General features: G+C 41.9%; 1 protein-coding gene across 1 annotated transcript in view; it reads right to left on the bottom strand.

Annotated features, from left to right (window-relative positions):
- LOC137383711 (serine-rich adhesin for platelets-like) overlaps nucleotides 1-26,901 on the bottom strand; it is a 65,985-nt gene that overhangs the window by 2,346 nt on the left and 36,738 nt on the right. Inside the window, exons 3-6 of the mRNA XM_068056892.1 lie at nucleotides 15,966-16,019; nucleotides 2,896-2,959; nucleotides 2,570-2,669; nucleotides 1,157-1,216 (exon numbers count right to left, since the gene is read on the bottom strand). Coding sequence (XP_067912993.1) covers nucleotides 1,174-1,216; nucleotides 2,570-2,669; nucleotides 2,896-2,959; nucleotides 15,966-16,019 — 261 coding nt within the window. The 3' untranslated portion in view covers nucleotides 1,157-1,173. The remainder of the gene's footprint in view (nucleotides 1-1,156; nucleotides 1,217-2,569; nucleotides 2,670-2,895; nucleotides 2,960-15,965; nucleotides 16,020-26,901) is intronic.

The following is a 26,901-nucleotide window of genomic DNA, read 5'->3' as shown; positions in this document are numbered from 1 at the left end:
ACAAGGGAAAGATAGTTGCTTAAAAAAGTAGAATATCAATGAGAAGTGAGCAGTAGCGCATGTGTAGATGAGACAGCTCATGTGGATAATAAACTGTAACCGACTTGAAAGGCTTAGTGACCTGTTTCTGTGCTAAAACTTTCAATGATTTTACCGAACACGGGGCAAGTGCAAGTCAATGTCAGGAAGAATGGACTATACTGTCACACACAAAACCTCCCATGTCAAAAAAAGTACTAGCCCCCAAAATAATCTCAAATGACGTGTTCAGCTTTTGCCCTTAGTCCTAGATTAATTTCCTGTGGTTTAGAAGATCAGAAGTCGGGAGTTGTGCACGGCCGCCCAAGTAGCATGAGAGCATCACCTGCCCACGTGCTTTGGACTGCAGCATTTCCTGGAGAAAGCCATACAGACATGCATCAGAAGAGATTTGGGCAACTCACCTCACCTTTATATTTGAGGGTGTGAGAAATTGTGGGATGTTACATTTTTGGGACTGGCCAGAGGGACTGCAGTCTTTTTTGTTCCCGTACTTTGCAATGTTTTGATGTATATGTTTAAAACTGCTGGGTGAGAATTTGAGATTCAATTTGGAAAGTAAATCTGTGTGAAAATAGCTCCGATACTTAGCTCCACAAAGATAAGCTGCTGAAACCCCAGCGTTTACCTTGCTAAAGTCTTCTGCTCTGACCAAAGTTTAACTTGTAACAAGAGATGTGTTCCACTCACTATAGCAGCACTCATTCTTAATCTGGCAAACAGGGTGCAAATGCAGTATGCATGGTAAACTCTGCATCTAAGCTGCGTATACAAGGTACAGACTTCAATTGACAGGAATGTCTTCATTCACTGCCTGGATAATGCAGATAAAAGCAAACATTTGTCAAACCCCTGCACTTGTATCTAGTCAAATGACATGTTACTTGGGAACTCATTGCAGTTCCAATAGGACATAGAAGACAAAATGAAAGTTTGCATGAAGCTAAACTGGGAATTAATTGTGGGTTTGAACAAAAATTCAGCCATTCTGGGCCTTCTTCTGATTACTGGTTGTGAGAGGGAGCCTGTAAACCTTCTCTGGACAATATTGCTGAGTAACAGGGAGGGTTGAGCTGAATACGTTGCATTTGGTTGCCTGTTTGGAAATGGAACTTACCCCAGACTGTGCTAAATCTAGTCAGAGGAATGCAGGTTTTTGTACTGCAGCACATCATCCCTGTAAAGACAGAAAACACACACCGATTTACAGCACTCCAAGAAAGAGGAACAAATTCCCAGAGCGCATAACCACATCAAGAACCTACATCTGTCTCAATCTTCCACTCTTTATTTGGAACACTGAACATTTAATGCATACCTTTTTTGTATTAGACAGAAATTTTCACAGATACAAGACAAAAACAAAATGAAGAACAAGCCATCTCCATTCTGCTGGCTATGTTGAAAGAAAGAGCTTACCCTCAGTCACGGCTCGCTGAAGACCCCAGAGTTGACCACAGCCTAATAACACAGGACGGGAAATCCAACAGAGCAGAAAATTGCAGATAACTTAAAAAAAAAAGCCTCCAACTTTGTTTGATTTAAACTTCAAAGTAGATTTGCCTTCAAAGTCCCCTTCCAGAAGGTAAGAAAGCACCTCTGTACGTGATAACAACTTACAACAATTTATACTTGTATAACTCCTTTAAAGTAATAAAACACCAAGGTGCTTCACAGGAACATTATAGAACAAAGTATGACACCAAGCCACACAAGGAGACATTAGGTCAGATGACCAAAAGTTTGATCAAAAGGGGTAGGTTTTAAGGAGCATCTTAATGGAGGAAAGTGAGGTCGAGAGGGGGAGAGGTGTAGGAAGGGTATTCCAGAGCCTGAGGTGTGCGCAACTGAAGGCACAGCCACCAATGATGGAGCAATTAAAATCAGGAAGGTCCAAGAGGCCAGAATTAGAGGAGCTCAGATAACTAGGAGGGTTGTGGGGTGGAGGAGATTACAGAGATAGGGAAGGGCGAGGCCATGGAAGGATTTGAAAACAAGGACGAGAAATTTAAAATCAAAACATTGCTTGACCAGGAGCCAGTGTAGGTCAGCGAGCACAGGGGTGATACAGGAACGAGACTTGATGTGAGTTAAGACACGGGGAGCAGAGCTTTGGATGACCTCAGGTTTATGGAGAGTAGAATGTGGGAGACCAGCCAGAAGTGCGTTGGAATTGTCAAGTCAGCTACATACAAGAATCATAAATGTGTTCATAAATATGTATTTGATTTCACAAGTGGCAGGGCGTGGCACTCAATAGGACAGAGAAGCTCAGTGACAATGCAGGGAGAGCTGCACACAGAGTGAACCATGGGAAATTGCAGGTGTGCAGCCATGTGTGGAGTGCCAGGTTACAGAATTGTCCCTACAGCATACGGAACAAATTGTTCCTATAACTGTAGATACATTTTGCTCACTGCCCAGTAATAGAGCATTCTGCCATTACAAAGAGCTCCATTTATGACAGGCCCAAAACTGTAGGATGATAGAGGAGCACAATGCTAGTGATCGAGAGCTGCAGTCCTTTTACCTAGGTGGAGTTTCAAGCCGTGGAGCAGGCGGTGCCCGTCTGACTCGAATAAATTCTGAACGTTCCCTGTTGTGATCTAGTGTCTCCTGGACAGCTTGCTCTGGTAAGACATAAAAAAAAAAACCACATCCGAATTAGATTTTCTCCAGCTCCCAGATAGAAGTGCAGGCTCTAATCTACCATGCAACCCAGGCTCATGCACCAAAGAAAGTTATATTACTCACTTAAAAAATACATTGAGTTCTACATACTTGTAAAGATTATACATTATAGTTACATTAAATTACATTGGCAGATCTAATGCTGCAGTATTTAATCTGACTCACCAATCTGTTCCATTATATTTTCTGTTGCGCTAGTTGCAGGTGGATGCTCCAAGACCCCTCTCCCCTACAAAAACAAAGATTGTGTTTGGAATGAAAGATTGCTATTTGATTCGCTGCTTAGGTCAGTCTTCTTTACTTTTACACAACCAGCATTAAAGGATCTAAAGTTCTGTTAATGGATGTTAAATACCTGGTAGTTGAAGGTAATAGGGTGAACAGGTGTTGGGTGTTTAGTTTATATATACACATCAGAGTACAATTAAGAGCCAGCCAGCACTGGCTAGGTGTTGTTCAGAGTGGAGATGTAAACTCTGTGGCAAGCAATAAACAGTCTCTAGCAAAGCATCCTAGTCTCAGTGTCTTCTTCACAAACATACTTGGAAGTTTCTCTAACATTGGTAGCAGAGGATGGTTGCCTGAAAGTGAAGACTGGAGACTAAGATTTGTTTTCAGACAGGAGATTAGAATTGGAGTTTCTTTTTTTTGGAAGAAAGATGACTGAAATCAGGTGTAAGGCGTCAGGATATGATTGTCCACCGCTGTTTTGTGAAGCCAAACCTTACGATCAATGGAAGAATGAAGTTGATCTATGGGCACTGGTTACATCTTTACCAAAAAAGGCAGCAAGGAATAGCCCTTGCACTTTCACTTCCCGCTAGAAGTAAGATCAGGGCAAAGTGTTCTCAGAGCTAGAGGCTCATCATTTGGACAATGAGGTTTAGACAATCTCATAAAATTTATGAGATGACTTATTAAGTGCCTATGAGGCATGGTCAGGTTTTGATAAATTTAGAAAAATGGATAGTTCTTCCATAGAATATATCATGGAGTTTAACTGACTATATGCAAGGTTTCAGCGATTCTACTTGGAAATCCCTAGATCAGTACTTGCCTTCAAGTTGCTGGATTGTGCTAGGATATCGAACATGGATAGGCTCTTGGTATTAACTGGAGTTATATTCAAATAAAGATATCCTTTTTTGATCAGATGTCTGAGGCCCTGAAATTTTTTTGGGAAAACCCTGAAACGAGCAGGTGAGAAAGGTGTCTAGGGGTCTTTTACTGTCTTCACCTGTTCTTATTGTAACAGGGTTTTTATTTTTAAACAGGGTTTTGAGCTCCCGCTTTGTGAATCCTTGTTCACAACTTCCCAATTATAAGGCAAAGAAATGAGCACACCAGGTTTTCTGTAGGTTTAAAGAAGAAAAGTGAAATTTATTAAACCTTAAACTCTAATTCAGTGAACGCCTACAGATACACGCCGCACCCACGCTAGCATGCACACATCCAAATAGAGACAGAAAAAAAAAGAAAAAAAGGTTTGAGGCAATCTCTAAAAAGATTTTTTTTGTTTTATTTTTAAACTGTGTTTCAAGCTCGCTATAGGATCCTTGATTGCAGATGGTCTTGCTTTTCGTTGGGGCCCAGTATTCTTCTTCAACCTTATTCACTATAGGAGAATTTTTTCTCTTGGAGTTCATATGTCATCAATGGTTTCCGAAGCTGGTGAGAGCCAGATGAGAGCAGACAGGACAGAGGTGTTCTCAGTCCAGGAGCTAACAGCCTTCTGAGTTCAAATTCAAAAAACTCCAACAGTCAGTCATATGACTAAACTGGCCTGACCACGTCTATTTGTGTATTCGGCCATCTTAGTAGTTAACCTGGAATGTTTTAACGTCTGGTAATCAAAAGTCCATTGTGGATTAAATTGTAGCAGGGAAGAGCTCCTTTGTCCTTTGAAGTACTTGTCTGTTAATATGCTGATGTCTCTCCAGGCAAAGTCTCCAATTTTTTTTTTAGAGCAAGTTCTTTCTTCACCAATAGTTTAAAATCAATAGTTTAAAATCAACATTCATGTGGCAAAATTAATTTTCCTCATTCTTGGCAGGTGGGGGGCTTGCCTGACAATTCCTTTCCAGTCGCTTTCATGGTGCAAATGAGCTCTTTAGCAGTGACATCGAAGGTGGAGGATACAATGCTGGCAACATTTTGAGGCCTAACAAATATGAGGCCCACACGTCCGTACAAAAGGAGAATCACGCAACCCATAGTGAGTCTCCCATTAGCAAGGGACTGTAATGAAACTGTAGCGATAGACTTGACGGCCCCTATCAATTAGTTTATGGCAGGAATCTGAAAATACCTTCGGTAATGTGGGATCATTCCCTGGCTTTTGAGGGGACTACAATTAGTTAAAATTTTGCAGAACATTTGAATGCCATGCATGCGAGAAGAGCACTTAAGGCGAAGGTTTCAGAAAAAAAATCAGGAGAGCTTAGAAGTATTGGACCAGTCCATCAGAAAAGAATTTTAATAGCAGGGACAGTGTGTATTACAAAAGAGAAAGGCAGAAAGAATGGAGGCACCCAGGAAAAGTTACAGGCACTGATGGCAAAACAGTAATTTTGCAACATGGCAATCAAACCGTTAAGAGTACATTCCTCGTGGCTTATTGGCACGGATTATACATTGACAATCTGAACAAATGATGGACACTGATGATGCACCACATACTTCGTATGCACATATGTCACACCTTGCGAGCAAATGATTGTGGCAGATAATGGGCTAACTGAGAATGGACCAAGCGATAGTGAAGATCAAGATATGGCCATTTATCCCAAAAGTCAACTAGCAAAAGTCGGGACTAGAGTGACTTATATGCCAGAAGGGGTTGGTGAATAGAGGGAAGCAACCATTATAGGAAGGGCAGGAAAGGCCACAGGGAAATATAAACATTGGCTGAATGTGCAAGACAAGGGTAAGGATATCAGACCTATAGATTGGCAGAAGGAAGTTTAAAAATGTCGACGGCCAGAAAACGTAGTGTAAGTTCAGACAGTGGACCTGAAGATAATCATAGTCCAAGGAAAAGGTCACAAACTAATGAAAGGAAGTCTGGTGGTAGGAGGGGCAGGTCGAGTAGTAGCAGTCCAGAAAGAGATAAGAAATCTAGTCAGGGAGGTAGTTTCACAACAGCAAGGACCAAAGAAAAGGTGAGGAGCGCCACAACAAGTAGCAGCCCTTACGATAGAGAAGCTCTAATGGCTACTAACAAGTTAGATGGAAAATTAATAAAGGATGCAAAACAAAAAGAGCTTAACAGTTAGAGAGAGTTTGGCATATACACAGAGGTGCCAGATAGAGGACAACCAGCATTGGCCCATAGATGGATCTGTAATGACAAAGGACTTCCCGATGATACGTATAAAGCTAAGGCCAGACTTGTAGCTTGGGGATTTGAGGAACAACTAGGCAACCAAGAAGTTAGAGTGGACTCCCCAACAGCAGGAAAAACAAGTTTGAGGATTTTCCTAGCCCTTTTAGTGACACACACTGCAAGTCCATTGACATCAAAGCAGCATTTTTGCAAGGGGAGAAATTTCAAAAGGGAAGTATTTTTAAAGCCACCAAAAGAAACTGGAGATACAGAAGGGAAATTATGGAAGCTAAACAAGTGTGCTTATGGGCTAAACGATGCATCCAGGGTGCGGTATTTTTCAGTTAGGTCCGTCCTGCTAAAAGCTGGTTGTATTCAGCTAAAAGTGGATCCGGCAGTTTTTCTTAGTACCAATAAAACATTAACAGGCATTTTCTTGATGCATGTGGACGACTTTCTGTGGGGAGGATCTGAGGCATTTGAGAAATTTTTGGCAGATTAAGTTCTATAGGAATTTAAAATTAGAAGTCGGGCTTGCGCAGCTTTTAAACATATAGGGTTGAATATTAGGCAGACTAAGTTGGGGGTAACCCTAAATCAGTCTTACCGAGAGAATGATAATAGGATCCCAATTAATTGGGCCAGATCCTCACAAAAGGAAGACTCTGCAACCAAGGAAGAAGCAGACCAACTAAAAGGACCATAATCGGGCAATTAAACTGGTTGTGCACGCAAACTAGGCCGGATGTTTGCTATGATGTATTAGAATTGAGCACCATGCTGAAATATGTTACTGTTGGGGAACTGCTGAAAGCAAATAAGACATTGAAGAGATTGTGTTTTGACAAATGTACACTCAAGTTTCCAGCATTGAGTGACCCAGAAGAAATGAAATTAGTCATTTTTAGTGATGCCTCACACGCTAATCTTCCCAATCGTTATTCGAGCACAGCAGAGTTCATTATATTTTTGTGGGAAGAAATGATAAATGTTATCCATGAGCCTGGGAATCGAAGAAAATAAAGAGGATAGCTAAAAGCACCTTAGTTGCTGAGACACTTGCACTGATAGAAGCGATAGATACGGGTATGTATTTGAGTAATTTAAAGGAAAACTTACATAAGGGGCAATCGGAGAAAAAGTTTCCTATAGATTGCTATATAGATAACCTTTCTCTGGGACAATGTCCATTCGGCAAAAAGTGTCACTGGAAAGAGGTTGAGGATTGATCAAGAGCATAAAAGAAATGTTGGAAAGAAAAGAAATTTCCCAAATAAAATGGGTTGTCGCGAGTCATCAGTTGTCGGATTGGTTTTCCAAAGAGAGGTGCTCCTTCAAAGAAATTGTTGGATGTCCTCGAAGAGGGCCGCCTTGTGTCATGATGAGTTAGGAAAAAGTGGAATTTTTTAAACGTTAAGATCGCTTTGCAATTCTTTAAACAAGTTTTTTTTGTTAAAAAAGGGGGATATACAGCATGTTAACGGCTGGTGCTGTTTAAGGTTAATGGTATAATAATGTAAGTTACAGAAAAATGTATAAGTTACAGAAAAATGTATCATTATTTTGTCTCTTTTCATTTTATATGTTATTTAATTTAAACATATGAATTAGGAGCAGGAGAAGGCCACTCGACCCCTCAAGCCTGCTCCGTCATTCAATAAGTTCATGGCTGAACTGATTATACATTTCCGCCCAACCCCGATAACCTTCCACCCCCTTGCTTATCAACAATCTATCTACCTCTGCCTTAAAAATATTCAAAGACTCTGCTTCCACTGCCTTTTGAGGAAGAGAATGCCAAAGACTCACGACGCTCAAAAAAATTTCTCATCTCCATCTTAAATGGGCGACCCCTTATTTTTAAACAGTGACCGCTGGTTCAAGATTCTCCCACAAGGGGAAACATCCTTTCCACATCCACCCTGTCACGACCCCTCAGAATCTTATCTGTTTCAATCAAGTCGCCTCTTACTCTTCTAAATTCCAGCGGATACAAGCTTGGCCCTTTCCTCGTAAGACAGGCCACCCATTCCAAGTATTAGTCTAGTAAACCTTCTCTGTACAGCCTCCAACGCATTTATATCCTTCCTTAAATAAGGAGACCAGTACTGTACACGGTACTCCAGATGTGGTCTCACCAATGTCCAATATAGCTGAAGCATAACCTCCCTACTTTTGTATTCAATTCCGCTCCTGATAAACGATAACATTCTACTAGTTTTCCTAGTTATGTGCTGTACCTGCATACTAACCTTTTAAAATTCATGCACTAGGACACCCAGATCCCTCTGCATCTCAGAGCTCTGTAATCTCTCACCATTTAAATATGCTTTTTTTATTCTTCCTGCCAAAATGGACAATTTCCCACTTTCCCACATTATACTCCATTTGCCAGGTCTTTGCCCAATCACCTAACATCTCTATATATCCTTTGTAGCCTCCTTATGTCCTCTTCACAAGTTACTTTCCTACCTATCTTTGTGTCATCAGCAAATTTAGCAACCATACCTTCAGTCCCTGCATCCAAGTCATTTATATAAATTGTAAAAAGTTGAGGCCCCAGCACAGATCAGTGTGGCACACCACTTGTCACATCTTGCCAACCAGAAAATGACCCATTTATGCCTACTGTTTCCTGTTAGCAAACCAATCTTCTATCCATGCCAATATGTTACCCCCTACACCATCAGCTTTTATTTTCTGCAATAACCTTTGATGTGGCACCTTATCAAATGCCTTCTGGAAATCTAAGTACAATACATCCATCGATTCTCCTTTATCCACAGCACATGTAACTCCCTCAAAAGAACTCCAATAAATTGGTTAAACATGATTTCCCTTTCACAAAACAAGACTTAGCCTGCAGCTCCAACCATTTGTTCAGTACCATTTCCCTGGTGATTGTAATTTTCTTGAGTTTCTCCCTCCCTTCCATTTCCTGACTTACAGCTAATACTGGGATGTTACTCGTATCCTCAATAGTGAAGACCAATGCAAAATATCTGTTCAATTCATCTGCCATCTCCTTATTATTTTATATTATTTATTTTATTTAGAGATACAGCACTGAAACAGGCCCTTCGGCCCATCGAGTCTGTGCCGTCCATCAACCACCCATTTATACTAGCCCTGCAGTAATCCCATATTCCCTACCACCTACCTACACTAGGGGCAATTTACAATGGCCAATTTACCTATCAACCCGCAAGTCTTTGGCTGTGGGAGGAAACCGGAGCACCTGGCGAAAACCCACGCGGTCACAGGGAGAACTTGCATACTCCGCACAGGCAGTACCCAGAATTGAACCCGGGTCCCAATTATCCATTATTAATTCCCCAGACTCACTTTTTATAGGACCAACGCTCACTTTGTTAACGCTTTTCTTTTTAAAATATCTATAGAAACTCTTACGATCTGTCTTTATATTTCTATCTAGCTTTCTTTCATACTCTAATTTTACCTTCCTCATCAATCTTTTAGTCCTTCTTTGCTGTTTTTTTATGTTCTGTCCAATCTTTTGACCTGCCTCCCATCTTTGCGCAATTATAGGCTTTTTCTTTAAGTTCGATACTATCTTAACTGTTTAATTAACCACGAATGGTGCGTCCCACCTTTGGAATTTTTCTTCGTTGAAATGTGTCTATTCTGTATTCTGAAACATCCCCTTAAATGTCTGCCACTGCATCTCTATTGACCTATCCCTTAACCTGATTTGCCAATTGACTTTAACTAGCTCTGCTTTCATGCCCTCATAATTGCCCTTATTTAAGTTTAAAATACTAATCTTGAACCCACTCTTTCCCTCAAACTGAAGGTAAAATTCATATTATGATCGCTGCTACCTAGGGGCGCCTTAACTATGAGGTCATTAATTATTCCTATCTCGTTGCACAATACCAGGTCTAGTATAGCCTGCTCCAGAACGTATTGTTCCAAGAAATTATCCCAAAAATATTCCATGTACTCCTCACCTAGGCTACCTCTGCCCATCTGATTCTTCTAGTCTATATGTAGGTTAAAATTCCCCATAATTATCGCTGTACCTTTCTGACAAGCCGCCATTATTTCTTCCTTTATGCCCCGTCCCACAGTGTGCTTAATGTTAGGTGGCCTGTACACCACTCCCACAAGTGACTTCTTGCCTTTATGATTTCTCATCTCTACCCAAACTGCTTCTACATCCTAGTCTCCTGAACTTAGGTCATCCCTCTCTATTGCGCCAATACCATCATTAATTAACAGAGCTACCTCTCCACATTTTCCTAGCTTCCTGTCCTTCCTAAATGCTATGTATCATTCAATATTCTGATCCCAATCTATGTCGTCCTGCAGCCATGTCTCTGTAATGGCCATCAGATCATACTTATTTATTTCTGTTTGCACTCTTAATTCATCTGTTTTGCTTTGAATGATAAGTGCATTCAGATACAGCGCCTTTAGTTTTGCCCTTTTATCATTTTTGTAACCTCTAGCCTTATCTATTGATTTACCCTTAGATTTGTACACTCTATAAGGACAAGGGTGACCGCGGTGACTGCAACAACTACCGTGGAATCTCCCTGCTCAGCATAGTGGGGAAGGTCTTCGCTCGTGTCGCTTTAAACAGGCTCCAGAAGCTGGCTGAGCGTGTCTATCCTGAGGCACAGTGTGGCTTTCGAGCAGAGATCCACCATTGACATGCTGTTCTCCCTTCGCCAGCTACAGGAGAAATGCCGTGAACAACAGATGCCCCTCTACGTTGCTTTCATTGATCTCACCAAAGCCTTTGACCTCGTCAGCAGAAGTAGTCTCTTCAGACTACTAGAAAAGATTGGATGCCCACCAAAGCTACTAAGTATCATCATCTCATTCCATGACAATATGAAAGGCACAATTCAGCATAGCGGCACCTCATCAGACCCCTTTCCAATCCTGAGTGGCGTGAAACAGGGCTGTGTTCTCGCACCTACATTGTTTGGGATCATCTTCTCCCTGCTGTTCTCACATGCATTCAAGTCCTCAGAAGAAGGAATTTTCCCTCACACAAGATCAGATGGCAGGTTGTTCAACCTTGCCCGTCTAAAAGCGAAGACCAAAGTACAGAAAGTCCTCATCAGGGAACTCCTCTTTGCTAACGATGCTGCATTAACATCTCACACTGAAGAGTGTCTGCAGAGACTCATCGACAGGTTTGCGGCTGCCTGCAATGAATTTGGCCTAACCATCAGCCTCAAGAAAACGAACATCATGGGACGGGACGTCAGAAATGCCCCATCTATCAATATCGGCAATCACACTCTGGAAGTGGTTCAAGAGTTCACCTACCTAGGCTCAACTATCACCAGTAACCTGTCTCTCGATGCAGAATTAAACAAGCGCATGGGAAAGGTTTCCTCTGCTATGTCCAGACTGGCCAAGAGAGTGTGGGAAAATGGCACACTGACAGAACACAAAAGTCCAAGTGTATCGAGCCTGTGTTCTCAGTATCTTGCTCTACGTCAGCGAGGCTTGGACAACGTACGTCAGCCAAGAGCGACGTCTCAATTCATTCCATCTTCGCTGCCTCCGGAGAATCCTTGGCATCAGGTGGCAGGACTGTATCTCCAACACAGAAGTCCTCGAGGCGGCCAACATCCCCAGCATATACACCCTACTAAGCCAGCGGCGCCTGAGATGGCTTGGCCATGTGAGCCGCATGGAAGATGGCAGGATCCCTAAGGACACATTGTACAGAGAGCTCGTCACTGGTATCAGACCCACCGGCCGTCCATGGCTCCGCTTTAAAGACGTCTGCAAACGCGACATGAAGTCCTGTGACATTGATCACAAGTTGTGGGAGTCAGTTGCCAGCGATCGCCAGAGCTGGCGGGCAACCATAAAGGCGGGGCTAAAGCGTGGCGAGTCGAAGAGACTTAGCAGTTGGCAGGAAAAAAGACAGAAGCGCAAGGAGAGAGCCAACTGTGTAACAGCCCTGACAACTAATTTTATCTGCAGCACCTGTGGAAGAGTCTGTCACTCTAGTATTGGCCTTTATAGCCACTCCAGGCACTGCTCCACAAACCACTGACCACTTCCAGGCGCTTACCCATTGTCTCTTGAGACAAGGAGGCTAAAGAATGTACACTCGGTCCCTTCCTGTCAGGCTATCATTTCCCATATTAATACCTTCCTCTCTTGCCTTGTCTCTACTCCTTCATTGACCATATCTTCCCAAATGTGATCCCTTCCCACCCCCCCTCCCCCACTACTCAGTTTAAAATCCCCTCTACTTCCCTAGTTATGCAGCTTGCTAGAACACTGGCCCCAGCACGGTTCAGGTGTAGACCTTCCCAACGGTACAGCCACCACTTTTCCCAGTACTGGTGCCAGTGCCCCACAAACCAGAATCCACTTCTACCACACCAGTCTTTGAGCCACGCATTAATTTCTCTAATCTTATTTGCCCTATGCCAATTTGCATGTGGCTCAGGTAATAATCCTTTGAGGTGCTGCTTCTTAATTTGGCACCTAGTTCCTAATACTGGCTATGCAGAACCTCTTCCCTTGTCCTGCAGAAAAGAGGGGAATCTGTTCGGGTCTAAAGTTCTGTTAATGGATGTTAAATACCTGGTAGTTGAAGATAATAGGGTGAACAGGTGTTGGGTGTTGATACACATTTGAGTACAATTAAAGAGCCAACCAGTACTGGCTGGTTGTTCAGAGTGGAGAAGTAAGCTCTGTGGCAAGCAATAAACAGTCTCTATCAAAGCATCCTAGTCTCTGTCTTCTTCATAAATAGGCTTGGAAATTTCTCTAACACAGTCTTCCCCCACCCCAGTTACTTGGCCAAGAAAAATTAAACTCAAAGACCAAGTTTGAGTGAACTTTGAATATCCACGTTCAAATACATCTACAACGGATTGAGTGAGTCTGTTGGTAAAGTCAGTGATCAGTTACTTAACACTTCATACAAAATTCTTTATCCATTCAGAGATCCTAATATCATCAACCCTCAAATGGACCTTGTCACTTTCAAAAGCTCAACCTCAAACCAGAGCATACAAAGACCTGTGCCCTAAAGTTGGACACACATTCAAAACATAATGTTTTTAATCAATACATACCATTGTTACTGAATGAACTCCATCTGTTAATTGTGTTTAATCACATACAGGTGGAGGATGTTAATTCAGGTCTTACTTGAGTAGATAGAGACGATAATTACTGAAACTGGGTAAAGTTTGAGTGAGGAGCTGCATGTTTGTAATCTTTTAACTTTGTAAAATAAATGCAAGACCGAGCAAAGACTGGTTCCAGCGTAGTTCTTCAACAACAAACTTTCTGGAGTATAATACCTCTGCTACATTCCTGTCCATTCTTTATAATATTTTTTGAAATTCTCTTTTGATACTCCTTCATGCTTTCCTTATTTTCGGTCTTTTATTTTGGTTATATCCAACAGGACCCTTAGGGCCTCTTTATCTTCTTTTTTGAGACTACATATGCCACATCTTTGTGATCTTCTTTTAAAAACATCCCATTGTTGACCTATAGTCCTGTGTACCAAATTCTTTCCACCTCAACTAGCTCACTCATCATCATCCTAAATTCTGCTCTATTTCAGCTTAGTACAAAAAAAGGACACCAACTTTTTCTTTCCATGTAAACGGTAAACCATATATTATGGTCCCTACTGCTGAGATGCCCACCCACATTTAACCAATATAGCTGATCTATTTTGTTACTGATAATTAGATCTAAGCAGTGGACACATAGAGAGGCCATGTGGCCCATTGTGTCTGTTCCAGCTCTCTGAAAAAGCTATCCAATTAATCCCCACCTGCTCTTTTTCCCCCATTGCCCTGCAAAATTTTCACCTTCAAGAATTTTCCCATTTCCTTTTGAAGTTGCTATTAAGTCTGCTTTCAGCACCCTTACAGGCAATACATTCTACAGTATAACAACGTGCTGTATAAGAAAGAAATCCTAAAGTCAACTCTGGTTCTTTTGCCAATCGCTTTGAATCTGTGTTCTCTGGTTACTGACCCTTCTGCTACTGGAAAAAGTTTCCCCTCACTTACTCTTCCAAAACCAAACATGATTTTGAACACCTCTTAGCAAAGTTCCTCTTAACCTTCTGTTCTAAGGAGGACCCCAGATTCTCTAGTCTCTCCACAAGTCCCTCATCTTTGGTACCATTCTCGTAAATCTAAGCCTTGACATCCTTTCTAAAGTGTAGTGGCCAGAATTACACACAAGACTCCAGCTGTGGCCTAACTAGTTTTTTTTTCAATAAAAGTTTAGCATAGCTTGCTTGCTTTTATAGCTCATGCCTCTACTTATAAAGGCAAGGGTCCTACATTAAAAAAAAACCCTTCTCAAATTGCCCTGCCACATTCCAAGATCTATTTACATGCATCTTTCCATTCCTGCACTCACTTTAAAATTGTACTATTTAGCTTATATTGCCTCTCCCTATTTCTCTTACCAAAACGTATCACTTCACATCCCTCTGTATTAAATTTCATATGCCATGTGTCCATTCATACCACTAGCCCGTCCATGTCCTCCTAAAGTCTATTACTACCCGCTTCATCACTTACTACATTTGAGTTTCATGTCAAGATTGTGGTCAGAATCTTGGGCGGCATAGTGGCGAGCACTGCAGCCTCACAACTCCAGCGACCCGGGTTCAGTTCTGGGTACTGCCTGTGCGGAGTTTGCAAGTTCTCCCTGTGACCGCGTGGGTTTTCTCCGGGTGCTCCGGTTTCCTCCCACAGCCAAAGACTTGCAGGTTGATAGGTAAATTGGCCATTGTAAATTGCTCCTAGTGTAGGTACGTGGTAGCAGAATGGTGGGGATGTGGTAGGGAATATGGGATTAATGTAGCATTAGTATAAATGGGTGGTTGTTGGTCAGCAAAGACTTGGTGGGCTGAAGGGCCTGTTTCAGTGCTGTATCTCTAAATAAATAAATAACTTTTGCCCTTATTTTTCCCAGCAACCTCAAATGCATCCCATTTTTATCAGGTGACTTTTCTACTTTGAGCACCATCAACCTTTTAAGTCCTTCCTCTATTTTTATACTAATATTTCTACTACTTCCTCCTTTACTGCAACAATAGCAGCATCCTTTTCTCTCATGGAGAGAGATACAAAGTACTAATTTAGTACCTCTGCCATGCCCTCTACCTCTGCAAGATGATCCTTTCTGGTCCCTAATCAGCCCCACCCTTTTACTATTTATTATATTTATAAAGACTTCCAGGTTTCCTTTTGTGTTACCAGCTAACTTATTCTCATACTCTCTCTTTGCTCCTTTTATGTAATTTTCAGTTTGCCTCTGCACTTTTTGTACTGTTTGGTTCTCTACTGTATTATGAAACTGACATTTGTCTTTAACCTCCTTTGGTTTCATTTTAATTTCCATATCTCAGTAGTTTTATTAATTTGACATTTAATGTGAGTGAAACAGCCCAGCAAAATCTTTCATCAACTGGAGATGGGGTTCTTTGACAGGCACTCAAAGTGTCCTTACCAAACACATGACCAACTCCTGAAGATGCAAAATTCTTGTCCCCAGTCTGTCTAAAGAACTGCAAGTCCTGCTGCTTGGGCCCCTTTTTCAGGGTCACAGATTCCTGTCACACTTGTCACGAAACTGACAGCTGGCTGAGTCGGCTGCAGGGGAAGCATGGATGGGTCTAAGCTGGCATAGCAGATCAAGTGGACGCATTAGCTTGGATTTGACATAGTTGTTAATCCATGTTAGTTTCAGCATTCCCATTTACTCTACAATCACGGTGAAGCTTCCTACAACCGTTTACACCAATAACTTCTTAATGCTCTTAAAACGAGACCCCGCCCCCCCCATCCTGAGATCTGATTCTCCAAAAAGACAAATCCAGGTTGAAAAATCTAGAAGGTCTTATGATAAAGAAGAAAAATCTTACTTCTCCTCCACCGTGTCTCCAAGGGTCCACCTGCTCGGAGGGTTCGATCATGACCTGGGCAGTGAACAAAACTGAGCTTCAATGACAGGCAGAAAAATACAAACCATACAAACTATAGAGCACTTGACACTGTTTGAAACCTATAGATGTTTCTCATATATTCTAATTTTTGCCTTATTAGTTAAGAAAACGGAAAAGCTTTTATTTTTCTAAATTAAAAGTCTTCACGTATAACCAATTTTGTGTTCCCACCAGTGCCATGCTTAAAGGGACGGCTTGTCAGAATATCGGGAAAACAGTAAGACAGCTTACTGACCTGAGTTCAGTGAATCTGCCCTAAAAGCTAAATCATTTCACTTAACTAGAATGGGTCTTTGTTCCTAGTGGAGAAATGGCAGATATTAAAAAGATAAATAGCTGATAACATGGCTAATGGCCTTTCCTGCAAGAAGGAAACAATGCACCACAAATAATGGGATAAAGGAAGAATATGTCGAGCCCTGTGAGGTATCTTTATATAGCACTGGCGGTGGTGGGTGGGGGAGAAGAGAGCATGTGGACAATCTCAGGTTAAAACATCTGACGAGATCACATCTCCTGCAGTATTTAGGGTCACCACAGGCTTCCTCATTCTTATTCTTCTGTTTTTATAAAATGGTCTATCACACTCGTCAGTAAAACTCTCAAATACTGTTACAGTATTGGATATAATTTATACATTAATCACTGAATATGATTTTAAAAGGAAGAATTTTATTAAATAAAACTTCTGCCATAAACAAAAACCTGCATTTCGGACAAAAACGCAAAGAGAACTGAATTTTAGGAAAGTCGGAACAAACATCCCCTGATCCCAAAGTCTTCATGCACCATCAGTCAAGCTTGGACATTCAGGAGGCCAACTCCCTTGGGTGCCTGAAATGAATCCGAGTAATAGATCTTCACAATAGAGCTGAGACACAGGTATCTCAAATACATCTCTATTGCACTCTGCAAATCTTGAAAGCAAATATTAGCATCTACTAGAAATAGCAGCCCTAGATTTAACCAAGGGTGGCAAATGCCTAGTATGCATCGATCTAAAACTATGCCAGACAATAGTGTGGAAACTAAAGACCTTTAAAGATTGTGAAAGTAGTGGTAAAAACAAAACCACAAATGACAAAAACAATCTCTATGCAGGAAACCAACTGTTGCTGGAGAGCAAGGACAGATAGGAAGCACTTGCATTTATGCAGCATGTTTCAGAGACTCAGAAGGGGACATGATAGAGGTATATAAAATTATGAGAGGCATAGATAGGGTAGATAGACAAAGTCTGCTTCCCATGGTAAGGATGACTAAAACTAGAGGGCATAGATTTAAGGTGAGAGGGAGGAGGTTTAAAGGGGATCAAAGGAGTAAATTTTTCACACAAAGAATTGTGGGTATCTGGAATGAGCTGCCTGAGGAGGTGGTGGAGGCAGGAACAGTAGCAACATTTAAGAGGCATCTGGACAGGTGCTTGAATGAGCAAGGCATAGAGGGATATGGAATTAATGCAGGCAGGTGGGATTAATATAGATAGGCATTATGGTCGGCATGGACACGGTGGGCCGAAGGGCCTGTTTCTATGCTATACGACTCTATGACTATGACTCTGAACATCTCAAAGCACTTCAAGACAATGCAGTACATTTGTCGTGTAGTCACTTTGTAATGTAGGGAAACACAGTGCACAGAAAGGTTCCACAAACAGCAATGAAATGAATGACCGGATAATCTGTTAAATTGTGTTGGTCGAGGGGCAAATGTTAGTCAGAACACTGGGGAAGCTTTCGTGCTGTTCCTTGAATACTACCAAGGAATTTTTCACATCCACCCGAGAGCTCACCACCACCTTCTCAAGGGCAATTAGGGATGGGCAATAAATGCTGGCCTTGCCAGTGACGCCCACATCCCATGAATGAATAATAAAAAAAGGACAGATCGGACCTCGGTTTAATGTATCATCTGAAAATGGCACCTCCAATAGTGCACCACTCCCTTGGTACTGCATTGAACTAAGCCTAGATTAGTGTTTCAACTCTCAACCTACTGACTCACAAGTCGAATGCTATTCCTGAGCCAAGGCCAAGGGGGGAAAAAAAAAAAACTGACAATTGGTCTCAGACTAAGGTTATGGTATGACTGGATGGAGTAAGGTCAGCTGATGCCCGTTGTGATTTCTCGCCTTTTCCCACTTTCCCCGCAGGGATGGATGGTAAGTTTTAGCTGTACATAGAGATTGAACAAATGAGGAAAAGCAGTTTTTCCATGTGCTATTTAAACGTGGCACAATGCGATATGATAAAATTGTTGTAAAGCTATAAAGAAGTCAAGATATTTCAATTTTAATACTGAAGTTACTGCATGAAAGCTTTGAAAGCAACCAAACACAAAACAAGCACAACTGCTTCATTGGGAAATCTCACTGACAGTGAAGGTGACTTGTTTCTGATCCATTACCATTTTATTATTAATATTTTATTGCTAATATTGGTATCAGGCCCTGAGAGTTGTCTACAAGTATTTGGACCTTAGTACAACTTTTGTCTGACAGCAACATGACTGCCTTAAGTCTGGTAATAGCCAGTCTTTGCCTGGGTTATGAAACCAGTAGAGTTGTTCCTGTAAATGGACTGGACCTTCTGTCCAGGGCGGGTGGGAACACAAGCCAGGACTGCTTCCACGTCCTGAAATCACCACCCCTGTCTCCCCACCCCCAGGAATAAGTCACTCACTGGGATTTTCATAGACGCACCCCTTAATTGGCATGGAGCCAGGTTCTCCATCCAATTAAGGGCAGTGGATGGGCTCTTGAAGCTGGAGGGCCAGAGGCTTTCCAGCTTGACAGGAGCAGCAGGCTGCAATGGAAGGCAACTAAGAGACTGGGTGCTTCAATGTCTCTCCAGCTTCAAAAAATCTTTAATTTAAAATAAAAGATTCAGCAGCCAGGCCACTACTATGGGGCGATGGGAGGGGTGGGGATTCCCTCAACAGGGTGGACTGTGTCTGTACTTGCACCCGGGCAGGCCAGGGAGGGCTTCTAGGCCCTAGACAAGGCCCTAATGGGCTTAACTGACTACCCTTTGCGTGCAGACCCCGATCCTGCCTCTGCTAATTTTTGGCTCCAGCTGCTTCCAATTCCAGCCCTGACAGGGGTTGAAAATCCAGAGAGGCTTTCAGTGTAACTGGAAACCATCACTCCACAAATGAGCATGGAACCTCTGTCACAGAAAACTAAATCTATGCTTGAGACATAAAATCCCCCATCATAAAAGTTACACTGGAGAGTACTGTACAAATGAAGAAAAATAATGGAGGTATTTAAAGTACTAACAGCAATAGAACAGAAGACGAAATACATACATGACATTTCCCAGTTTGATCTTTATTGCTTAAATAAAGATAGAATCATAGCAAGTTTAAGGCACAGAAAGCGGCCACTTGGCCAATCGTGTGTTTTTCGGCTGGCACAATCCACCTATTCTAATCCCACCTTCCAGCATTTGGTCCGTAGCCCTGCAGATTGCAGCACTTGAGGTGCAAATCCAGACTCCTTTTGAATGAGTTGAGGGTTCCTGCCTCAACTACCCTTACAGGCAGCAAGGTCCAGACTCCCACTACCCTCTGGGTGAAAATGTTTTCCTCATCTCCCCTTTAATTTTTCTACCACTTTAAATCTATGCCCGCTCGTCACTGACCTCTCTGCTAATGTGAATAGACCCTTCACCTCCATTCTATCCAGGCCCCTCAAAACTTTGTACATTTCAATCAGATCTCCCCTCAGCCTTCTCTGTTCCAAAAACAACCCCAGCCTGTCTAATCTTTCCTCATAGCTGCATTTTTCCAGTGCTGGCAACATCCTCGTAAATCTCTTCTGTACCCTCTCTAGTGCAATTACATCCTTTCTGTAATGAGGTGACCAGAACGGCACACAGTACTCACGTTGTGGCCTAACCAACGAGTTATACAGTTCCAGCATAACCTTCCTGTTCTTATATTCTATTCCTTGGCTAATAAAGGAAAGGATTCCATATGCCTTCTTAACCACCTTATCAACCTGTCCTGCTACCTTCAGGGATCTGTGGACGTTCACTCCAAGGTCTCTCACATCCTCTACACTTCTCAGTATTTTCTCATTAATCCTGTATTCCTTTGCCCTGTTTGACCTCCCCAAATGCATCACCTCAAACTTCACCAGGGTCAATTCCATTTGCCACTTTTCCGCCCATCTGACCAGACCATCAATATCTTCCTGTAGCCTCCAGCTATCCTCCTCACTATCTACCACACGACCAATCTCTGTCGTCTGCAAACATCATGATCATGCCCCTTACATTTACGTCCAAATCGCTTATACCACAAAAAGCAGGGGACCCAGTACCGAGCCCTGCAGAACGCCACTGGAAACAGCCCTCCAGTCACTAAACACCTGTCAACAATTACCCTTTGTTTCCTGCCACTGAGCCAATTATGTATCCATCTTGCTGCATTTCCCTGGATCCCATGGGATTTTGTTTTTAAACCAGTCTGCCATGTGGGACCTTGTCAAAAGTCAAGCTAAAATCTATCTAGACCACATCAACTGCACTACCCTCATCAATCTTCCTTGATACTTTTTCAAAAAATTTGATCAAGTTGGTCAAACAAGATCTTCCCTTAACAAATCCATGCTGACTATCCTTGATTAATCTGCGACTTTCTAGGAGGAGCTGAATAACACAAGACATTTTACATCCACATGACCAGGTAGACTGGGCCTTAAGCTAACCACTCAATCAACAAGACGACACCTCCAACAATGCAGCATTCCTCAGTACTGCACTGAAGGGTTAACTTAGATTACGTACTCATGTCTATAGTGGGACTTGAGCCCACAAGTTTCTGACTCAGAGGGACAGGTGCTGCCAAAATGGCACTGAACAACTGGAATCCAATGCCACTTCCCACTTATTTGATGGAGACCCTTTTAAGATCTGGTACAGTTAAAGCTAAAGGTACTCAAGATCTTTGAAGTAGGAAAAAAGTGACAATAGTTGGTATGTGCAGCATTATGTGTTATCAAAGAATAACAATGATGTACGAAAGGCAGGTGAAGTTACACTACTTACCTGTAGTATGGTTTTCCTGCTCTTCTCTGGGTTTTTTTTTTATTCGTTCGGGGGATGTGGGCATGCCAGCATTTACTGTCCATCCCTAATTGCCCTCGAGAAGGTGGTGGTGAGCTGCCTTCTTGAACTGCTGCTGTCCTTGGGGTGTAGGTACACCAACAGTGCTGTTAGGAAGGTAGTTCTAGGATTTTGACCCAGCAAGAGTGAAGGAACAGCGATATAGTTCCAAGTCAGGATGGTGTGGGGCTTGGAAGGGAATTTGCAGGTGGGTGTTCCCATGCATCTGCTGCCCTTGTCCTTCTAAGTGGTAGAGGTAGCAGGTTTGGAAGGTGCTGTCGAAGAAGTCTTGTTGAGTTGCTGCAGTGCATCTTGTAGATGGTACACACTGCTACCACTGTGCATTGGTGGTGAACGGAATGTTGAAGGTGGTGGATGGGGTGTCAATCAAGCGAGCTGCATTGTCCTGGATGGTGTAGAGCTTCTAGACGTGCCTTGCAGATGGTGGACAGGCATTGGGGAGACAGGAGGCGAGTTACTCACCGCAGAATTCCCAGCCTCTTATCAGCCTTTGTAGCTACAGCATTTGTGTGACTGGTCCAGTTCAGTTTCTGGTCAATGGTGACCCCCAGGATGTTGACAGTGGGGGGATTCAGCAATGGTAATATCATTGAACATTAAGGGGAGGTGGTTAGATTCCCACTTGTTGGAGATGGTCATTATCTGGCACTTGTGTGGCGCGAATGTTACTTATCACTTAACAGCCCAAGCCTGGATGTTGTCCAGGTCTTGCTGCATATGGATACGGGCTGTTTCAGTAACTGAGGAGTCGTAAATGGTGCTGAACATTGTGCAGTCATCAGCGAACATCCCCACTTCTGATCTTATGATAGAGGGAAGATCATTGCTGAAGCAGCTGATATGGTTGGGCCTAGGACACTACCCTGAGGGACTCCTGCAGTGATGTCCTGGGACTGAGATGACTGACCTCTAACAACCACAACCATCTTCCTTTGTGCTAGGTATGACTCCAATCAGCTGTAAGATAGCTCACTGCTTTGTGTATTGCTTCAAACCCACTCAGATCACCCAGATAGGAATAATATCATATTCCCTGTATCTACCCATAAAAATCACAGAAATCAGAGTTGACTTTGGCATGCAGGATGAAGCACTGAAGGCAATAATTCAATTGACACCCCCCATACCTCCTCTATCCTTAGATTTAAAATCCATAATTAAAATACTGTAACATCCTAAAAGCACTAGTTTATGATGTGACAAGACAATGAACAGAGAGAAAGGAATTGAAAATCTGGAAATCGACATAAGTGGGAAATGGTTGTGAATGCAAGTCAACATCCCTAGCTAAGAAGTATTTCTACTCTGTTCACTCTGGTACAAACGGTGGTCACAATTGTAATAATAGCCGTCCTCTGTTACTTGAGAAAATCTTACCTCAAGTCTGCTGAAGCACTGAATTGAGCTGGAACCCAGCTCTTATGTCTAAGAGAAAGTAAAAGTCAATGAAAAGTAATAAGGGATCAAGTTGTAAATAAGGTTTTAGCTTAACTTGACCATTTTCACGTTGTATCCTCTGTAATAACTAACAAGATCAAGTAAGCCATCTTAATACCAACACGTGACCAAAGTCGTCGTTTTTGTGTCTTGCATCAGCAACTGTATTAATCAAATTAATGTAATAAGTTGTAACCCGTCAAGAAACAATGATTACAAAGCAATGGGCCTTGATTGAGTTATGATTCACAAATTAAGAATCATGCTAGAAAGAATGGGCTTTAATTAAAAAATATTTTAGTTTTTAAAAACTAAGTCTTAAGCTTGTAAGAAAGTTCAGTGTCAGTAGGATTTTAAGTCACTAACAGCAGAAAAAGTATTGAGACCCTGATACATTCAGCAGCTTAGCTAAAAAAAGAATCAATTTCTGTACATATTCATACTGTCCTGGGAGATAACAACTGTAATGAATAGAATTTTTCATAGGTTTTAATCTCAATTATTGGCAAAATATTTTATCAATTACGCCCCAATTAGAGTAGGGTCGTTACTGACATCACAGGACCTGAACCAACCATCAGGCAAACTTCAAGGTGGTCTGATGGCAAAAAAGGGTATAATAGAACAGCTATTGAACATGGGAAGCAGCACAAAAAATCCAGAGGAAGGAGGAAGAGAATCTTCAGTCAACAGAACACAGCAAGAGAAAGAGACTGCGCCAGTCACTCAGAGGGCTACCGCCGAGGGTCTGAGGAACAGACTGTGACTATTGTCTTTGTTATGTATTACTACTTTGCACTGAATATAAACTACTTAATAAATCTGCTATACTTATAACCAACATATACTTGTACTCAGTGGTTTGTTGCAATCACGGACAAGTCACCATGGTTGGATTAAACTGAATCCCGAAAGTAGGAGGAAAGCTCCACAGCAGAGAGTTTTCCCCCTGATTCCCATTGACTCCTGTGTTGCTAGTGATCCTTGATTCAACACTTGATCAAATGCTGCCTAGATGTCAAGAGCAGGCACTCTCACCTCTGGAGTTCAGCTCTTTTATCCATGTTTGAACCAAGGCTGTAATGAGTGGCCCAGGTGGAACCCAAACTGAGTATCAGTGAGCAGGTTATTGCTGAGCAAGTGCTGATTGATAGCACTGTCAATGACCCCTTCGATCACTTTGCTGACGACCGGGAGTAGACTGATAGGGCGGTAATTGGCCGGGTTGGATTTGTCCTGCTTTTTGTGCACAGGACATATCTGGGCAATTTTCCACATTGTTGTTCCACATTGCCAGTGTTGTAGCTGTACTGGAACAGCTTGGCTAGGTGCGCAGCTAGGGGCATATTTTACATATTGGAACAGGTCCATTATCACAGAAACAAAATCAAAAGGGAAATGGATTCTTAAATCGCTTGGTGTAAAGTCCAGTGGGAGCAGTATGACCCTCCTACCCTTTAATACACAAGTATTACAAATATGGGCCAATTCATAGACTAGGACAAAGAGAACCTGTACGGTGAAAACAACTTAGAAAAAAAGATGGATGTTAAAAGTTGTGTCAAGACTCAAAACTTAACTATCACAGTAGATGAGAACGAAGACTGCAAGGAGGATGGGCAAATGGACCATAGAACCGTGGTACAGATGGCCACTCAAGTGGGGGCAGGGGAGGAGAAAGAGGAGTGAAAAGGAATGTGGTAGTGGTGGGAATAGTACAGTTATGGGAATAGACACGACCAGCAGTCCCAAAGGCTGTATTGGCTGCCCGGTGCTAGGGTTAAGGATATCTCCTCAAGGGTGGAGAAGAAATTGGAGAGGATGGGAGCATCCAGTTGTTGTGGACCACATAGGAATCGATGACGTAAGCTGTGGGAGTCTGAGGAGCTAGGGGACAAACTAAAAAGCAGAAACTCAAAGGGTAATAATCTCTGGATTACTATCTCAGCCATGTGCAAACCAGCATAGGGACAAACAGATTAGAGGTTTAAATGTATTGCTGAAATAGTGGTGAGAGAGGCAGGGGTTTTAATTCATGGGGGACTGGCACTAGTACTAGTACTGGGGAAAGAGGGAGCTGTTCCATTGTGACACTAGGTAGGGACCATTGTATTGGTGAATCGAATAACTAGGGCAGTAGATAGGGCTTTAAACCAACACTGGGGAGGGAGAGTTCAAGTAAGGGTAAATATACAAGTCTGTAGAGAAAAGTAGCAATTTGGATAAAATCAAACAGATTGTCCCTTCCTGACAGAGTTTAACACGGAAAAAGGGCATTGGTGACTACGGCCAAATCAGGAAAAAAAATAGTAAAAAGTATAAATGAAAGCAACTACATCTGAATGCACGAAGCATTCGTAACAAGATAGATGAATTAATGGCAGAAATAAAGCTAATTGGGTTTGATCTAGAAGTCATTAGAGACACGGCTGACCAAGGTTGGGAACTAAATATTCCAGGGTATGTGACTTTTAGAAAAGATAGGTAAAATGGAAAAGGAGTTGGCACAGCCCTGATAATAAAGGATGAGATAAAGACAGTAAGGAAATCAAAAACAAAAATCAGGATGCAGAATCAGTATGTGTGGAGCGAAGAAATAACAAAAGGACAAAAAACAATGGTGGGAGTAGATTACAGGTGCCCTAAACAGTAATCATAGTGGTGGAAGGAGTATAAATCAGGAAATCAGGGGTGCATGTTACAAGAGTAATTAAAATAATCTTGGGGACTTAAATTATCATATACTCTGGGCAAACCAAAAGAGTTTTCTAGAACAATATTTTAAGGAACCAACTAGGGAACATGTTATTTTTGATCTAGTATTATGTAATGAGACAAGGTTAATTATTAATCGTTAGTAAAGGATCATCTGCATAAGAATGATCATGATAGAACTTAATATTAAGTTTGAGTGATGTGAAGTCCAAAACTAGAGTCTTAAATTTAAAGAACACCATTTACAGAGGTCTAAGGGATGAATTGAGTTGGCTGAGGTATTTTTTTAAAAATTCATTCATGGGATGTGGGCGTCGCTGGCCAGGCCAGCATTTATTGCCCATCCCTAATTGCCCTCGAGAAGTGGCAGTGAGCTGCCAACTGAGTGGCTTGCTGGGCCAATTCAGAGGGCATGTAAGAGTCAACCACATTGCTGTGGGTCTGGAGTCACATGTAGGCCAGACCAGGTAAGGACAGCAGATTTCCTTCCCTAAAGGACATTAGTGAACCAGATGGGTTTTTACAACAATCGACAATGGTTTCATGGCCATCATTAGACTAGCTTTTTAGTTCAGGAAATTAAAAGATATGATGGTAAATAAGCAATGGCAGACATTTAAAGAAATAATTCATAATTCTCAACAAATATACATTCCATTGAGGAATAAAAACTCCACTGGAAAAGTGTGTGTAGCCATGTATGATCTAATTGCCATAACAGAAACATGGCTACAGGGTGATCAAGACTGGGAACTGAATATTCAAGGATATTCGACATTTAGGAAGGACAGGCAAAAAGGAAAAAGGAGGTGGTGTTGCACTGGTAATAAAGGATGGAATCAGTACGTTAGTAAGGGAGGATCTCAGATCAAAAGAACAAAATGTGGAATCTGTTTGGGTGGAGCTAAGAAACAGCAAGGGGCTGCAAACATTGGTAGTTGTTGTTAATAGGCCACCAAACAGTGCTGGTAGTGTGGGACATGGCATTAATCAGGAGATTAGAGAAGCACGTAGCATGGGTAATCTAAATCTGCATATAGACTGGGTAAACCTAATGAGCACTAATGCTGTGGAGGACGAGTTTCTGGAGTGTGTTAGGGATGGTTTTCTAGAACAGTATGTTGAGGAACCAACGAGAGAACAGGCCATTTTAGATCTAATATTATGTAATGAGAAAGGGCTAATTAATAATCTTGCTGTAAAAGAACCTTTAGGGATGAGTGACCATAATATGACAGAATTTTATATGATGTTTGAAAGTGAGGTATTTCAATCTGAAGCCAGGGTGTTAAATTTGAACAAAAGAAATTATGAAGGTATGAGTGGCAAATTGGCTGAGGTGGATTGGGAAAATACATTAAAAGGTATGACAGTGCATAGGCAATGGATAGGCTTTAAAGAATTATTACATAGTTTACAGCAACTATACATTCAAGGCACAAAAACCCCAAAAGTAAAGGCAGTCAACAGTGGATAACAAAGGAAGTTAAGGAATGTATAAGATTAAAAGAAAAGGCCTATAAAGTAACCAGAAATATCAGTAAACCTGAGGATTGGGAGGAATTTAGAAT

Source organism: Heterodontus francisci, chromosome 24 (genome assembly GCF_036365525.1).
Source record: "Heterodontus francisci isolate sHetFra1 chromosome 24, sHetFra1.hap1, whole genome shotgun sequence".
Classification (NCBI taxonomy): domain Eukaryota; kingdom Metazoa; phylum Chordata; class Chondrichthyes; order Heterodontiformes; family Heterodontidae; genus Heterodontus; species Heterodontus francisci.
This window is presented reverse-complemented; position numbering and strand designations above follow the sequence as displayed.